The 18281-nt window shown below is 44.6% G+C and overlaps 1 protein-coding gene across 1 annotated transcript; it reads left to right on the top strand.

Annotated features, from left to right (window-relative positions):
- The first annotated feature begins 14034 nt into the window (after nt 1–14034).
- Nucleotides 14035–14844, top strand: LOC109184314. The gene has a single exon (XM_019334310.1). The coding sequence runs from the start codon at nt 14035–14037 to the stop codon at nt 14842–14844; it is 810 nt and encodes a 269-aa protein (XP_019189855.1).
- Nucleotides 14845–18281: the final 3437 nt, after the last annotated feature.

Genomic DNA, 18281 nt, shown 5'->3' with positions numbered 1-18281 from the left:
TGAGGATTCAGGTTCTTCCTCCTTATCATATTTCTCCATTAAGTCCTCTTGTTTCAGAAAAGCCATATAGTCTCGATCTTGAACCTTGGTAGGATCTTTCGAAAGCTTCTCTTCACTTTCAACAATAAAACCCGCCATATCATCATACAGAAGAGATGAGTCGGAATCAGAAAGAATTTCCACTGGTGCTTGTGGACTGTTACCAGGGTAAAGGTCACCCTGTTCCTCCCTGAGACGTCTAGCACCTTCTCTCAGTTTGTGAGAGCCACCTCTAGTAAAAGGTTTCTTTGGAGCCATGGTGAAGAAAAGAGATGATGGAGATAATGTGAAGAATTCTTCTCCTTTTATAGCAAGAGATCCATACTGTTCATGTGTCTGTTACACATATTTTTCAACGTAGCAATAAATGCTCATAAATATGTTCAAGGAGTTATCAATTCCAGGCAAGACTTTGACTGTTAAAACGATTCTTTATTAAGCATTGCTCCAACTCCAATGAACTCAATAGTCATGTAACTCATAATAATTTATGGCCCCTTTTTGACCGGATTAATTTTGAGTGATGAGATTTCCTGTGACTTTTGACAAGAAACAGACAAAGTTAAACATAGTCATGAATTGCATTCATTCTTAGTACGAAAAAGATAACATTTTTATTGGATCATAAGGATGAGAGACAGAGAGTTCCAAGTCACGAGAGTACAGTACATAACAAATCAGAGAAAGCAATAGGGCACGTGAAGTTCCAGACGAGTCATCTCTTCGGTCACATCAGACAGATTTGCCTCCTTTGCATATTCATCCAGCTCCTCAAGTGAGAGAGTGGGTTCAGGTGAAAGAGTGGAGGACCGAGAGTGAACCATAGTGAAATCTTCATAAGATTGATCACTAGGTTGAGGAACTTCATAAGAAGGTTGCCAGTGAGAGCTTTTCATCATCAGAATTCTCTCTTTAGCAAGCCGTGTGGCTTGTTCCATGCAGTATGCCTTCTTAGCCCTGGACTCATTGACCAATTTGTCAAGAGTTTCCTTCTCCTTTGGTGCTGTGTTAGGCATGGAGTAAGTTACGATGACCCTTTCCCCATCTTCTTCCTGCCTAATGATGGTGGCATTTGGTAGCTTGCTGGCCTCTTGCATATGATGTTTTAGACGATTAGCTCTTTTCTCAGCTTCACCGATCTTTCCTTTTCCTTTGTCCATTCCTGCAAACTTGTTCCTTTTCTAAGGTTTTGAGAATGAGTAAAGCTCATGAAATAGAAAAGTCATTTATAGGCAAAAGATATCGTCCGAATCTTAACAAAATCTTTTAGATACTGACATCATTTTGAAAAGATAACGAAAGATAGAGTCATAAATTAAAAGATCATGAACATGATAATATCACAACTTGTCACCGTGGCCTAACAAAGTTATTTAGGCTTTCTTTTTCTTGTTGCTTGCGGTGGACTTGAGAGGGGATGCTATCTTAGTAGGAGTGCTTGAGGGTGAGTAGTCAAAACTATCACTTAATTCCAACACACTGTCTTCCTTGACATACCCTATAGGGTTGCCAACAGAGTGGAAAGATTCTCTTGACTCATTATCGGTTGTGTCACGGAGAAGGTTTTGTATGTGTTGAGCGTGTTCAAGAAACTGATTAAACTCTTGCTCAGTTACTAGTGGCTCACTGAGAATTTCGCTCTTTCCCTCTTGTGCCTCCGTAATGGTTCTTTCGCTTCCCGTACTCTGCACATGCAAAAACAAACACTAGAGTTTTTGTTAGATATGAAATTTTGTCCTCGTAGTGTACCTCATTTATAAAGATCTTTGCGTGTGAGGATGGATCAAATCTTTTGTATATCAAGAGCAAGAATCTTTGCAGATTTGATTCTCTTGTCTTTATGTCATTTCAATCATTCCGAGTTCATGCCTTAGAGAGGAGAATCTTGCTTCACTCAAGGGTTTTGTGAGTATATCTGCAAGTTGGTCATCAGTGTTAACATACTCAAGAGATATATCTTTCTTCTCGACATGATCACGAATGAAGTGATATTTGGTGTCAATATGCTTAGTTCGAGAGTGTAAGACAGGATTATGTGTAATGGCAATTGCACTTGTGTTATCGCACTTAATGCTCACTTCTCGTGCATTTATACCATAATCCCTCAATTGATGTCTCATCCACAAAATTTGAGCACAACAGCTTCCAGCTGCTATGTATTCGGCTTCAGCCGTACTTGTAGCAATAGAGTGTTGCTTCTTGCTAAACCACGAAACAATTCTTCCTCCTAGGAACTGGCAGGTTCCTGAGGTACTTTTTCGATCAATTCGACACCCTGCGAAATCAGCATCTGAGTATCCAACTAGATCAAATGATCCTTCTTTCGGACACCAGAGATCGACACTTTGCGTTCCTTTAAGATATCTCAGTATCTTTTTAGTTGCACCAAGGTGACTTTCTTTCGGCTTGGCTTGAAATCGTGCACATACACCAACAGCAAACGAAATGTCAGGTCTGCTTACTGTTAGGTGTAAAAGAGAACCAATAATGCCACGAAAGTTTGTTTGATCAACATCTTTTCCTTCATTATCAACATCCATTCTGAGGGATGTGCTCATTGGAATTTTGACCGAACTTTTTCCATCAATGCCAAATTTTCGGATTAAATCCTTGGTATATTTGGCTTGATTTATGAATATTCCATCTGGGCATTGTTTGACTTGTAAACCCAGAAAATAGTTTAGTTCACCCATCATACTCATCTCAAATTTGTCTTTCATAAGATTGGAGAACTTTTCACACAAGATTGGATTCGTGCTTCCGAAGATAATGTCATCAACGTAGATTTGAACTAAAAGAATATGGTCATTATCTTTTATACGAAAGAGCGTTTTATCAACCACTCCTTTCGTGAAGCCACAGTTGATAAGAAAGTATGAAAGAGTATCATACCAGGCTCGTGGAGCTTGCTTTAAGCCATAGAGAGCCTTTTTGAGATGATAGACCTTTTCAAGCTCATTATTGATTGCAAAGCCAGGTGGTTGTTCAACATAAACTTCTTCTTCAAGAAGTCCATTTAAGAAAGCACTCTTGACATCCATTTGATAGACTTTGAAATTCTTATAGGCTGCATAAGCTAGGAATATGCGAATAGCTTCCAATCTGGCTACAGGGGCGAAGGTTTCATCAAAATCAATGCCTTCTTCTTGGCAATATCCCTTAGCAACAAGACGAGCTTTGTTCCTAACAATGAGCCCATCTTCACTCATTTTGTTTCTAAACACCCATTTAGTTCCAATGACATTCTGATGAGATGGTCTCGGAACAAGTTCCCATACCTCATTTCGTTCAAATTAATGAAGCTCTTCTTGCATGGCTATTACCCAGTCAGGGTCTTTTAGGGCTTCTTCTATGGTTTTTGGTTCCATTTGTGACAAGAAGCATGACATCATACTTTCGTGTAGAGAGGCTCTTGTTCTTACACCTTCTTGGACATTTCCAATAACTACATCGATGGATGATCTCTTAACCATCGAAGGTCTGGTTCAAAAGCATCTTGTTGATTTTGAGCATCCATTTCAGGAATATATGGTAGATCAATGTATATCATTGGTTCAGATGTTGTGGTACTTGTAGGATCATTCTGTTGAATTCCAACCTTTTCTTGAGACACAGGTTCGGGTTCTAAAACCTTTAGCTGATATTCGTGTAGGACGAAAGTATGTTTTCTTCGTCTGAGATATCTTCGTCAACAGGTTGCTGAGGATTTTGACTTGACTTGATTGATGTTTTACATCTAGATGGATTCTTCTCAGATTGTTCATCAAACTTGACATGAATGGATTCCTCAATTACCATTGTTCGTTTGTTTAGAACTCTGAATGCTTTGCTTACTGAGGAGTATCCCATGAATAGCCCTTCATCAGCTCTTTCGTCAAAAGCTCTTAGATGATTCTTTCCGTTGTTATGTATGAAGCACCGCAACCAAAGACATGAAAATAACTGATACTAGGAGTTTTACCTTTCCATAGCTCATACGGTGTCTTGTTGTGAGATTTGTTGATCAACGATCTATTTTGTGTATAGCATGCCGTGTTTATGGCTTCGGCCCAAAATCTCTTAGGTAATCCTGAGTGCGAGATCATCGTACGTGCAGCTTCTTTCAAGGTTCTGTTTCTCCTTTCGGCCACTCCGTTTTGCTGAGGAGTTCGTGCTGCCGAGAGTTGATGAAAAATTCCATTTTGCGCATAGAATTCCTTTATGACTTTGTTGACAAATTCCGTTCCCTGATCTGATCTTATTCGAATTATTTTGACCTCCTTTTCTGTTTGAAGTTGTCTCAAAAGATTTGGAAGAGCTGTTTTTGTTTCATTCTTCTTTTCAAAAAAAGCACTCATGTATATCTTGTGTAGTCATCTACTATAACAAGAGTATACTTGCTGGATCTACTGGTCCGAAGAGATCCATATGTAGAAGACTTAGAGATCGAGAATTTGCATCTACATCTTTTGACTTGAAAGATGACTTGAATTGCTTCCCTTTTTGACATGCCTCACATATTTTATCTTTCGTGTAAGATACTTCGGGTAGCCTTCTTACGAGATTTCTTTTGGCAAGCTTGTTTATCGTCTTCAAGTTCAGATGACTTAGTTTGTTGTGCCATTCTTGATTGAGATCTGCATTACTTTTAGCTACAAGACAAACATTAGCGTTAGAAGAATTTAAGGATATTACGTACATGTTCTTCTTTCGTTGACCCGTCAAGGCTGTCTTGCCATCCTTCGTGTTCACGATTTTGCATTCGTTTTTGAAGAATTCTACTTTATATCCTTTGTCACAAAATTGACTTGTGCTTAGGAGATTTAACTTCAGTCCTTCAACATAAGAGACATCTTGTATTGTTATTCCCTTTTTGATGATGTCCCCTTTTCCACGAGTTTTGCCGTTGTTTTCTCCTCCAAAGATAACTTTGGGTCCATCTACTTCCTTAAAGTTGCTCAACATTGTTTTATCACCAGTCAAATGTCTTGAGCATCCACTATCAATATACCATATGACCTGTTTTTCCTGCATCAAAGATTATGTGTTTTTAGGTACCCATTTAGTTTCGGGTCCTTGGGGGTTAGCAGTCAACTTTGGAACCCACATCAACCTAGAGTATCCACGACTCATGCTCGGTCCTCTATATCCATTAGATGTACGATAATCATAGTGAATGCTGGCAAAGACTTTAGCATTATATTTCTTATGTTGATCTTCCTGAGGAAGATTTTCATAATGCTTGAGATGATTGGTTTGTTTACGCAGATGAACCTTTTCAAATACTGCTCTAGGGAGAGGTTCTGGGTAATCAAACCAATCTTCTTCTGATGGCCCAGTCCATCCATTGCCATACCCAGATCTTTTGAAGAATCTTTCGGGTTGTCTGATTTGTCCGTTTCTTGAGATTCATTGAGCAGGATTCTTTCGTGTGAATTTCGGACGATATTGCCTCTGGTTAACATTCGTCTTTTTATTGGATTGAGTGTTCCAGTTAGGCTGACCTCTTTTGTGGTGTAGATTCTGTCTATTGCCATTTGGTCCATTCTTTTTGACGTAGATTTGTCTAGGATTGCCATTACCGGATTTCTTCTTTCCAGATTCCACAATTCGTTGTACAGCCGTACCTTTCGGTTGGCTTGTTGATTGTGGTGTTTCGACATTGTTAACTACCATCATAGGCTCAGACACCTGGGTGGGTCCTTGAACAAATGCGGCCTCGAAGCTTTCGTGTGAATATGCATTCGTGGATTTGTTCAATTCGACTTGTGAAGAGGAGCTGGGGTTAAAACCAATTCCAGTTCTTTCCCCGAGCAGTCTGGATTCATTCATCATTCTATCCATTAGGTTGGATGAATTATTGAATTTATCCAAGACTTCAAGCAGTTCTTGCTCTCTCTTCTCTTTTGCTATGCATTGCTCCTTTAGAGCGAGAACATCTTTCTCAAGCTGCTCCTTAGCAATGACCAGCACATTGTTCTCAATGCGAACTTGCTTTAGTTCATTGTAGCTAAGCATGAGCCGAGAGTTCTCCTCCTTGAGTTTGGAGTAAGTGCTATTTATCACCTTGAACCTCCTCATCATTTCGGTGACAGATTCATTGGAGGTATGACTTCCCACAGAACTTGACTCAGCTGAATAACAAGAAGATGAATGAGAGTTTACCTCATCTTCATCTGCCATGAGGCACAATTCGTCTGACTCTTGACTAAATAGGCACAGCAGTCCTTTCTCCTCATCAGTGTTTTCATCTTCTAAGCTAGAGCTTGAGGAGCTACTTTCGGTTGCAACTGTGTCAAAAGTTTCGTCTACTACCATTGCCTTCCTTCTTCCTTCCTTTCTAGAGTTTGATGATTCAGGCTTGTCGCTTCTTTTATGTCTTTCTCCAGTTTCTTTTGAGGGACTTATGGTAGTGTTGTTATCTTGATGCTTGCTCCCTATGGGATGAGGACAATTCGCCTTGAAGTGTCCTGGCTTTCGACAATTATAGCACAATAGTTGCGAGTCCATGGTTTCGGTTTTTGAGGTTTGAGGGAAGCTCTCATTCTTCTTTCGGTGGCCCGATCGTTTTGGATCTTGAAAGTTGTTCTTTCTCATGAACCTTTTCATTTTCCTGACAAACAGTGCATATTGTTCATTAGATAAAAAATCACAAGAGTTAGATTTCGACCTGTTGGATGTTGATGCAGATTGATTTGCCATGAGAGCAATGTTTCTTGTTTCTGAATCTTCGGCATCTTTCGGTTCATGCTCGAACTCATATGCTTTGAGATCACTGAAAATCTTGGCCGTGCTTGTAGTTTTCATATCTCGGCTATCCCTCATTGCAATAACCTTCATTTCCCATGATTTTGGTAATCCACGAAGAATCTTCAGGTTCATCTCCTTTTCAGTTGGCTTTTTCCCGAGATCTGACAGATCGCCCATAAGTCTGGTGAATCTGAGTTCCATCTCCACGATTGTTTCATTTGGCAGCATTTTGAAATCTTCAAATTTCTTCATGGCCATTGTCAGTTTGTTGTCTTTTTCTTGCTCGTCTCCTTCTCCCAAACTCATTAGGACATTCCACACTTCCATGGCATTCTTGCACTTTCGGACCCTAGGAAACAAGGAATCATCCAGAGAGTTGTAGAGAATATTTCTTGCCACATTATCCAGATTTGCTCTTGTTCTTTCGTCCGTGGAATACTGGTCTTTTGGCTTTGGTATCATCTGTGCAACTCCTGCTCCATGTGCGGCTGCTTGTGCATTCGCCATCATGATTGTGATTGGTCCGGTTGTTATGACGTCCCACATTTCATCATGAATAGAGCATAGGAGAGCCTGCATTCTTAACTTCCAGTCATCAAATTTAGCAAGACTAAATACAAGTTGTTTAGAGCGGTGTGCATGTTCCTTTTCCATTTTTAGATAAAAAGCGTGCAAAGAAAATATACAAGATTTTCAAGAGATTTTTCAAAGGGGATCTACCAGGCAGTAAATGCAAAGCCTTTACCGATCAAGGTATTGGCTCTGATACCACTTGTTGGTCCCGATAGAATGTAATGAGAGTCTAGAGGGGGGAGGGGTGAATAGACTCTTTTCGTGAAATGCCCTAATCGTCACCTTTCGGTGTTTTGGCGCAGCGGAAAATATATATTCGTTTTAAATACTTTGCACGAGTTTGCGTAATTAGGAAAACTTTCGGTAACGGTGATAAATGGGATGATGCGAATGCAGAAAAGAAAAATGTAAGTAAAGAGATAGAAGGGACACGAGATTTTATAGTGGTTCGGCTAACGTTGCCTACTCCACTCTTCTTCCACAACTGATGGAAGGATTGCACTATCACTCTTAGTACAATTACACAAAGACTTCCTTGATCACTAAGCCGGACAGCCTTCGTAGGTTTTTCAACTCCTCGAGTTTACTCCGCCTCTATCAACTTCTTCTCCTGAGTTGAGGTTGGTAGAAAATGATTTCTTGAATTCTCCAACGATGAAGTCTTGACTTTGAGATATGATTGCTTCGAACAAATGGCAAGACTTCTTTTGAGGTGTAAGAAAGAGATCAATAACCTTCTTCAAGTAACTTAGCACCTCAATACTGGTTCACAAAAGCTTTTAGTAAATAGAGAGCGTTCAGGAGCTTTTGCAAGTAAATAAGTCAAGTGAGAATGAACTAGCACCTTCTTAGTTGATGAAGGTGGGTTTATATAGGTGATGAAAATTCATCCGTTGGAGGGAGATGAAATTTTCGAACCTTTTAACCATTGGACAAGGACCGGGGAGTTTCATGCATTAAATGCTCCATTAATGAGGTTGTACCATGTAGCCGTTGAAGGTAAGGAAAGCATTAGGTTTTGTCCTTTAGCTTCAGGAGATGGTACATCTTCATTTAATGCTTCTTGAAAAGTGTGCCCCATAAGATGAAGTCCTTATTGTCCTAGGATGTTATCAAATCAGACATGTAGAACATTCTTCTCGTTGTTGTAGAGAAGTAATGCTTGATAAAAATCGTCTTTTAACAAAACTGTCCTTTCGTGCTTGTTGACAACTCCTGCTTGACTTTCGTTGCTGTTCTTCATGTCTCGTGTCTTCTTTCGCCTTGTAGACCCTAACATCTAGTCATAACTCATTTTCGTGTGTTTGTCTAGCTTAACACGAATTACAGAGGAGTTATGGCAACTCTCGTCTAGGACGAAAGCAGCGATTGAAAAAGCTAATAGTTAGGGGTCTACTTTTCTACATTACATTGGTATCATCAAAATCCTAATACAATGTTCCTAACATTATTATTATTATTATTATTATTATTATTATTATTATTATTATTATATCTAAAATATAAATAAATCTAAAATTTTAATACAGAGTAACGATATTTCTGCACAGCATATAGAAAATAATAGTAACTATTAAAGTCAATTCTATAATTTTGTAATTATTTCAGTAATCTGATCCCTCACCAAATGCCAAGTTGCTGGGTTATGCAAAATCTTTTGAATGGTTTATAAGATTAACAAATTTTGGTTACCACCCCACAGGCAACAGAAAATATAATAACTAATTTTAAAAAAGAAATATGTTTCAATTTTATTTCTCAAATATCATATATGATGCCAATCAACATCTATCTTTAGTGAAAGATGTTAATACAGATTTTCAAATACCCTTTTCTTTTAATCAATTCTTTTTTGAACCGCTGAACAGTTGACAGTAGGACTAATCTCAAATGGAAAAGGGAGGAGTTCGCAATAATCTGGGAGACCTTGAGTCCGTTTGATCTGCTCCGCTGTGGCTTTAGAAAGCACCACTTTCATGCACTCGCACGCGCTCTGCCTGTCTTGCTTTGTTTGCAAACCTTGCACTACTGAGTTTAGGCCCCAACAGCAATCATCCGGTATCACCCCGCCATTTAATATGTAGCCTATGCATGTTACCTGCGCCTCCGCCCAAGGCGGGATAACGGCGGAAGTGATGACGCATAGGAAGAGCAATGACATCAGCTGCTTTCGGTTTTCGACGACTGCCATTGTGTAGCTATCTTCGTTGGATTGATTAGTGTGGAAATAGTTGGGAGGGATAGGGAGGTATTTATAGATCGCTACCAACATTTGGATTTAGTACGTACTAACTAAAAAGGTGACTGCAGACCTGCAGTTTCTAATAATATCATATGGATTTTGGTAGAAACTTAAAGATTCCATTGCCACATTTTTCATTAAGTGCAAAACACACTATTATATTGTTAATGGGCGGATTTGGTGCCTTAGAATTTATATATTATGGAGCATGTATCCTATTTTATATGTATAATCTACTCATATAATTAAACTTGATTGACATGGTTTACCGTTTAAGTCTGTAATGTTATATATATATATATATATATATATATATATATATATATATATATATATATATAGAATTAAGGTTATATCCTTGATTTATGTCCATCTTTTTGTATGCAAATAAATGTGTACATTTTACTTTAAATGTTGTACATTCCAATGTTATTAGACAAATCTACCCTTACACCGTTATAACACCGTTAATTTTTAATTCTAACATTGATAACACATCATTATTACCATACACCTATATCTATCATATCTTTTTAATACTTAATTGTATTTTAATTAAATTTCTATGAATGATAAATTATATATGTGTGTGTACAAAATACATATATTATTTGTGTATATATAATTTAAATTATAATTTATAATTATTTGTATTTATCAGTGTTTATATATATATATATATATATATATATATATATATATATATATATATATATATATTCGTGTAAAAATCAAATTATAAGCAACGAATTAACTTTCATTCCTACCCAACACATACACAATAGGATAGAGTAAGTAATACGTTTATCATAAAGTATATTAAAGAGCAAATTATTTAATGAAACTAACATTTGAAAATATATACTTAGTATTGTTGTTATTTTGTTGATTATTTAATTAATTCAAATTTAGGTTGTAATATTATATATATAGTAGAAAAAAAGTACACTTCTGGTCTAACTTTTTATCTGAAAAATGAATATCGTGTGATTTTGATTCTTACTCGACTTAATAAAATGTAGGTCAATGTGACCTTTCAACTTTATAATTATATTAGCAATTCACTAATTAAATACATCAATCTGTTCATTTTCAAAAAAAAAATACATCAATCTGTTCTGTACAATGAATATCAAATGTTCTTTTGTTTTATCATGTTCCATCCAAGTATTTAAAAGAATAATAATATTACGGAGTAATATTTAATATTAATAATGTAAGATCATAGAATCTTATATTTAATAATTTTCAATTCACCAACAAAAGTAAATAAATAAATAACGAAACATAAATATCTGTTTCATGTCATCAAAATCTTGTTAGATGGTTAGTGGGATAAATAGTACTTTTAGTGTAAGTAAATATTGTCACAAAAGTACTGAGTAATTGTGACAACTTTTCAAAAGTCGTCACTACTACAATAGTGACGGAGGATATAGTGACGACAGGTGACGACTTCAAAAATTGGTCACTAATATCAATAGTGACCAAAATTGATAGTTTCGATGACAACTTCTGTTGTCACTAAATATTAACATAAAAAAACATTAAATATTAACATAAAAAAGAGTTTAAACAATTTATAGTTATTTCGCACAAAATGATGTAATTTTGAGTGAAATAATCTATTTAAAAAAGAAAGAAATAATAGCTAATTGTCTGACTAGGCGACCTATTCGATGTCTAGTCGGTGCCTAGGAAGTCTAGGTGGCCACCTAGACTACAGATTATGGTGATACGCTAGGCAGCCGACCAACGCCTAGCGCCTAGGCGCCGATTAATCGGTGCCTATGCAGGATTTTTGTAACACAACAAGCCTCGAATTTTCATCCTCAATTGATGTGATTTAACTTTTTGTTTGAGCGAATCAGTTATAAGCAACTTAGGGTTACAAGTCAAAATTTACTCGATGTACATTTTTCTGATAGTGACTGTGGAGTTCCCTCGTCATTAAAAAAATCATATTGAACTCTTAATATTGACATGTCACTGGGTAAAAGTTTTGTTAATCGGATAACAAAATTGATTAAAATAATACAAAAAAGGACGTTAGATCAAATTTAGAAAGTGGAATAAAAATGGTTACGATAGAAACGTTGAAATTTATTGCCAATTACCTAAAAAAAATTATAAAATGTTAAATTAATTATCTTTTTCAATTATACACATAAACACGAAACATGAAGAAGAAAGAACTATACGTGATTAATACTCAACTTTTATGAACGAAAAGAAGTATTTTATTTTGGTGATGGAATAATCACGGAGCCGGAGCGGAGCAACGCAGTACAAGCCGGGTCAGACCCGGAGTAGGACGGACCACCCCGGGGTCGACCAACCACCCCGGGGTCGGCCCCGGGCCGGCCCCCAGAGCTCGGCCGAGCCCCTTGGGCTCGGCCACATGGGCTCGGCCTCGGCCCCCATGGGCTCGGCCGAGCCCATGCTCAGCCCATTGGCCGAGCTCCGTGCTCGGCCAATGGCCGGGTCCTCGCGTGGAGCGAGTCCCGCGGCGCGGGCCGCGGCTCCTCCCGCGGGCCCGGGGCCCGTAGTAGTCAGGGGTATATAAACACCCCCCGGTGTCCTAAGGAGACATCTCGGACTTTTCCTACAGCATTTGCCTTGTTATTACACGTCCCGAACCTCTGTAATAGCGTTTTATATCCAATCAATACAATATTTACCGTTTTATTATCCGTTCTTCGTATTCAATATATATTCGGGTTGTATAATCCGGACCCCCGGGTTCATATAACCCCTCATTGGTGCTGTTTGTTGAGAGCGGCTGTACAAGCTTAAGCGCTCTCCCTATTATCCTGCATTGACAGCAATGACAAGTACCGAGTCGAACACCCACAACTCGCAGGGCTCGCGCAACCCACGCGACCTCGCCCTCGTCAACCGCCCCAACGGGATCGTGGCGAGCCGACAGACCATGTCCGTAGGGGCCGGGGAGGACCTCCGGGATCAGATCAACGGGAGTCGACATGGGGCCGCGGGGGACCTTCGGAGCCGTCTCACCAACAATCGCCCTCTCGGCGGGGCAGCACCACCCGCACCACCTCAGGTCCCGACCTCCCAACAAGATGTCGTCATACTAGAACAGGCGGCGAACGCACTCAACCGCGTCGCGGCAGGGCTGCGCCGGGGAGGCGCAGCGCCCCCACCTCCGCCCCCTCCGAGGGTGCGCAGCGGCCCCAGCACTCAGGCGCCTCGGGAACCCGCAGCGCCGGCTGAGGAGGAAGTCAATTCACCACGACCTTCTGGGAGGCGCGACGGGGCGGAAGCCACCCGAGGCCGACACGAGCAGCGAAATGAAGGGCGAACTCGGCCGGCGCGTACCACCTCCGCGCTTGGGCGGTTGGGTCCACGCGTACCGGCGCGAGACCGCCTGGGGCCGGGGCCGAGCACACACGTCAGGCAGGAGGAGTCATCGTGCTCGCGGAGGTCCTGGAGCCACGAACCCCGTGTCCCGAGGCAGCGGGAGCCGGCCCCACCCGTGGAACGCTCAGGGGAGACCAGAGGCCAACCCCCGAGCACCCAGCGCGAAGATATGGAACAGTTGCGTCGACAGGTCCGCGAGTTGCAGCGCAAGATGGAGGCGCGCGACGAGTCCCCGGAGCCCCGGGACGCCCTGGCCACACCCTTCACAGATGCCATCATGGCCGAGCCTTTACCCCGGGACTTCCGATTCCCGACCATCAAACCCTACACGGGGGCGACGGACCCGCGGGACCACCTCAACAGGTACAAGGCGGTCATGATGATGACAGGCATAAATGACGCCATCATGTGTCGCGGTTTTTGCACGACTCTGGATGGACAGGCCCAGGATTGGTTCGGGTCCCTCCCGGGGGACTCCATTCCCACTTTTGCAGTCCTGACCAAGAAGTTCCTGTCGCACTTCGCGGGCAGCGTACAACGGCGAAAGCAGTTCGCCGACCTATGTTACCTGAAGCAAGACAAGTCGGAATCTCTGGCGGAGTACCTGAGTAAGTGGAAGAAAGAAGCTATGGGGGTAACAAATTTTGATGAAAGGTCCGCCATCCCGTTTTTCACCAACAACCTCAGGTCGGGCCCTTTCCACAGCGACCTTGTTCGGAATGAGCCGAAGACCTATGCAGAACTGATGGACCGCGCCGCGCGGTACGCCAATGCGGAAGCAACAGAGAAGAGGAAGAAGGAGGAGGAGGAAGGCAGCGGACAGGGTGACAGGGCATCTCACCCTCAAGAGGATCGCCGCCCTCCCCGGTCACGACGTGACCGGGGTCCCCGTCTAGCCCCGCTACGACACTTGACCCCGTTGACACAGCCTGTTAGCGTAATCCTGGACCATGCCGAGGACATGGGCATCGTGTTCGTTCCCCGATGAATGCTTAAAGATTTCCCCCAAAGCCGACGCGAAGAAGTATTGCCGCTTCCATCGGCAACGTGGACACGACACCGACGAATGTATGGTCCTCAAGAGGCAGATTGAGGAGCTCATTCAACGAGGATACCTGGGGCAATACGTGAAGAGGTCCGGGCAGGACCACGCAAAAGGCCCTGACAACACCCGAAAGAAGAAGGATGGCACCGGGCCTTCTACTTCTGCCCCGCGCAAGAGGGAGCTCGACCACCTCACGGAGGACGAGGAGACCGAGCCAGACAGCCCACCAAAGAAGAAGGTCATCCATGTCATCTTCGGCGGCCCGGAGGGAGGGGACACACCCACTGAGAGGAAGAAGTGGGCGCGGAGCCTATACGTTGGGGAGGTCGTCAGAGCACCCCATGAGAAGAGGACACGCAGGGAGCCCATAACATTCACCGACGACGACCTCCCGGATGGACCCTTACCCCACCGGGACGCATTAGTAATCCGCTTGGACCTTAATGACACCATCGTCCACCGGGTACTGGTAGATACGGGGAGCTCCGTGAATGTCATGTATTATGACACCTTCACGCAACTCGGGTTATCCAGGAAGCAGCTTTCCCAGGTTCGGACCCCGCTATCCGGCTTCACCGGAGACTCCATTGAGATAGAAGGGTCCGTCATCCTTAAAGCGCAGATCGGCACCCCGCCGCACGTCAAGACATGGGACGTAGAGTTCGTGGTGGTAAAGATCAGCTGCGCCCACAACATCATCCTTGGCAGACCTGCCTTGGAGGACCTCAGGTGCGTCATCTCTATGGAGCACCTTTGCCTCAAATTTCCTACTCCCACCGGAGTGGGCACCGCGAGGGGGGACCAGAAGATTAGCCGGAGTTACGTTGCTACTTGAAGGCCTGCCATCAAATAGCGAGGAAGGATCTCCAGGTACACACAGTAACCGAGAGGGCACTCAGGGAAGAAGAGAAGCGACCCCGTGCTGAACCCGTGGTGGAGACGGAAGAGGTCATCCTGGACCTCAGTCGACCTGATAGGATGGTGAAGGTGGGCACAGGCCTCCTGGCCGACCTCCGAGGTCGGATTGTCGAGGTCATCCGCAGCTATAAAGATGTGTACGCTTGGGGTCCCGAAGACATGCCGGGCCTCAGCCGGGAGGTCATCACGCATAAACTGGCGGTGGACCCCAAAGCCAAGCCTGTCCAACAAAGGAAGCGCTACCTCGCCGCTGATAGACGAAAGTTCGTGAAGAAGGAGGTCGACACCCTCCTTGAAATCGGGCACATCAAGGAGGTCACGTACCCGGCATGGCTCGCGAACGTAGTCCTCGCACCCAAACCGCCCACGTGGAGGATGTGTGTGGACTACACGGACCTCAACAAGGCATGCCCCATGGACCCCTTTCCACTACCCAACACAGACCAGCTGGTGGACGAAACGGCAGGATGCGCACTCATGAGCTTCCTAAACGCCTTCCGGGGGTACCACCAAATTTTCATGCACGAGGAAGACGAAGAAAAAACGGCGTTCACCACCCCCGAAAGGGTCTTTTGCTATCGGGTCATGGCGTTCGGGCTCAAGAACTCGGGAGCCACGTACACAAGAATAGTGGCCAAGGTGTTCAAGAAGGTCCTCGGCCGGAACTTACAGGCCTATGTGGACGACATGATTGTGAAAAGCACGGAGGCCGACCTACACACAGCCGACTTGACCGAGGTATTTTCCATTATGAGACGTTTTGATTTACGTTTGAACCCCAAGAAATGCACTTTCGGGGTACACGGAGGGAAATTCTTGGGGTACATGGTCTCAAAGAGGGGTATTGAACCCAACCCCGAAAAAGTCAAGGCCATCCTGGAGATGGAACCTCCAAGGTCCCTCCGCGAGGTCCAGCGCCTCAATGGTCAGCTGGCAGCTCTCGGTCGATTCCTCTCAAGGTCGGCCGAGAGGTCCTTGCCGTTTTTCGGGGTCCTCAAGAAGAACCAGGGGTTCGAGTGGTCAGACGAATGCCAGAAAGCCTTTGAAGACCTCAAGACGTACCTCATGACGCTACCCCCCCCCTAGCCAAACCGGAGAAAGGGGAGGTCTTGTACCTATACTTGGGCATCTCGCAGGCCGTGATCAGCTCCGTACTGGTCCGGGATGATGCGGGAACCCAACGCCCGGTGTACTACGTGAGCAGAGCCCTCCGAGGCGCCGAGCTCAGGTACTCACCCACGGAGAAAGCAATCTTCGTCGTGGACGCCATGGCCAAGAAGCTCGGGCATTACTTCCAAGCACACCCCATACGGGTCCTCACCAACCAACCCCTCGAGGCAGTATTGAGGGCCTCGGGGTTGGCAAGCAGGTTGGTCAAGTGGTCCATGCGGTTGAGCCAATATGATGTCCAGTTCAAGCCCCGACCGGCAATCAAGGGGCAGGCGCTCGCCGACTTCATAATCGAGTGCACTGCTCGCGAGGCCGCCGAACTAGCCCGGAGCGATGAGGAGGATTGGTGGACCCTGTCCACGGATGGCTCGTCCGGCCCCAAAGGGTGTGGCGGAGGGGTGGTACTCGTAACCCCGGAGGGGTTCCGGGCCTACTACGCCCTTCGCTTCCACTTTAAGCTGTCTAACAATGAGGCTGAATACGAAGCACTACTGGGTGGCCTTAGGCTGGCATTGGGTCTGAGGGCCTCCAAAGTAAGGGTGCGATGCGACTCCCGACTGGTGGTCGGACAGGTGAACGGTGAATTCGAAGCCAACGAGGAGAGAATGCGAAGATACCGCGACATGGTGCTCCAGGTCCTCGGTCAATTGACCCTCTATGAAATTTTGCAGGTACCCCGAAGTCAAAACGGGGACGCAGATTTGCTCTCCAAACTTGGCCTCGGCACCCCGGAGCATGTCTCTAAGATAGCACAGATTGAAGACCTCCAGAGGTCCAGCCTGGAGGCCTACCCCGTCCTCCCCATACAGACACGGTCCCCGTGCTGGTTGGACCACCTGATCGAGTATAAGAGAACGGGTACCCTACCAACAGACGAGGCAGCCGCCAAGGCGGTCAAGAGGAGATCACCAACATACGTCCTCCTTGGGGACACCCTTTACAAAAGGTCCTACAACGGTGCCCTCCTCCGATGCCTATACCCGGACGAAGCCAAGTCCGTCAAGGAGGAGATACACAAAGGCACCTGCGCTGCACACCAAGGAGCCTTCGCCATGGCGAGGAGGGCCCTATTGCAGGGGTACTTTTGGCCAAGCATGGCCAAGGAATGTGCAGAGTACGCCCGGGGGTGCCCGACTTGCCAGCACTTTCACGCGGAGCCGGGACGGCCGGCTACCAGCTACACGCCAATCAGCACGGTAATCCCGTTTGCACGTTGGGAGATCGACATCGTCGGGGCCCTACCCTTGGGGTCCGCAAAGAGGAAGTACATAATAGTCGCCATAGACTATTTCACAAAGTGGGTGGAGGCGGAACCCCTCGCCACCATCACAAGCACCCGGTGCACGGAGTTCATACGGAGGAACATTTTATACCGCTTTGGGGTCCCCATGCAGATCATCTCCAACAATGGGCGCCAATTCGAAAGTAAGGAATTTAAGGCATTCTGCGACCAATGGTACATAAAACACACCCGCGTGGCGGTGGCGTACCCACAAGCGAATGGGCAGGTGGAGAACGCCAACAGAACTATAATCGACGGCATCAAGAAGAACCTGGACGTGGCCGAAGGAACATGGGTAGAGGAGTTGGACACCGTCCTATGGGCATACCGCACCACCCCAAGAAGGGCCACCGGGGAGACACCGTTCGCGCTGGCATACGGGTTCGAAGCACGGGCTCCCACTGAAGCTGTGATACCATCCTATCGAGTCGCAGTGTACGACCCCGACCTCAACGAACAACACCATGCCGCCGACCTCCACCTCATCGACGACAGAAGGGAGGAGGCCATGGCCCGCGCAGAAAATTACCAACGCCAGACAAAAGCTTACCATGACAGCCGAGTCCGACCCCGTTACTTCCAGGTTGGTGACTACGTCCTCCGAAGGAGGGAGGCAAGCCGACCCCAAGATGGAGGCAAATTTGCGAAGAAATGGGAGGGACCGTATGTTATTGAGGCCATAGTACGACCGGGCAGTTACAAGCTAAGGACCACATCGGGCAAGGTGGTAGACAGGGTTTGGAACTCAGAGCACTTGTTGAAGTTCTACCAGTAGACATTCATTTGTATGGCCTGTCCCCCTTCCCAATAAAAGGCCAGGTTCCCCATAATAATGTTTGTTTACATTCGCAATGGAATAAGAAGTTTTTTAACAAGTTACCCTGTCCCGAATGGCGGACAAG

Source organism: Ipomoea nil, unplaced genomic scaffold (genome assembly GCF_001879475.1).
Source record: "Ipomoea nil cultivar Tokyo-kokei standard unplaced genomic scaffold, Asagao_1.1 scaffold1259, whole genome shotgun sequence".
In the NCBI taxonomy this organism is placed as follows: domain Eukaryota; kingdom Viridiplantae; phylum Streptophyta; class Magnoliopsida; order Solanales; family Convolvulaceae; genus Ipomoea; species Ipomoea nil.
The sequence above is the reverse complement of the archived record's forward strand: the minus strand, read 5'-3'. Positions and strand labels throughout refer to the sequence as shown.

Excerpts from the sequence above, each read along its gene's own strand:
- LOC109184314 (XM_019334310.1), top strand. The coding sequence starts at position 14,035 with ATGGTCCTCAAGAGGCAGATTGAGGAGCTCATTCAACGAGGATACCTG.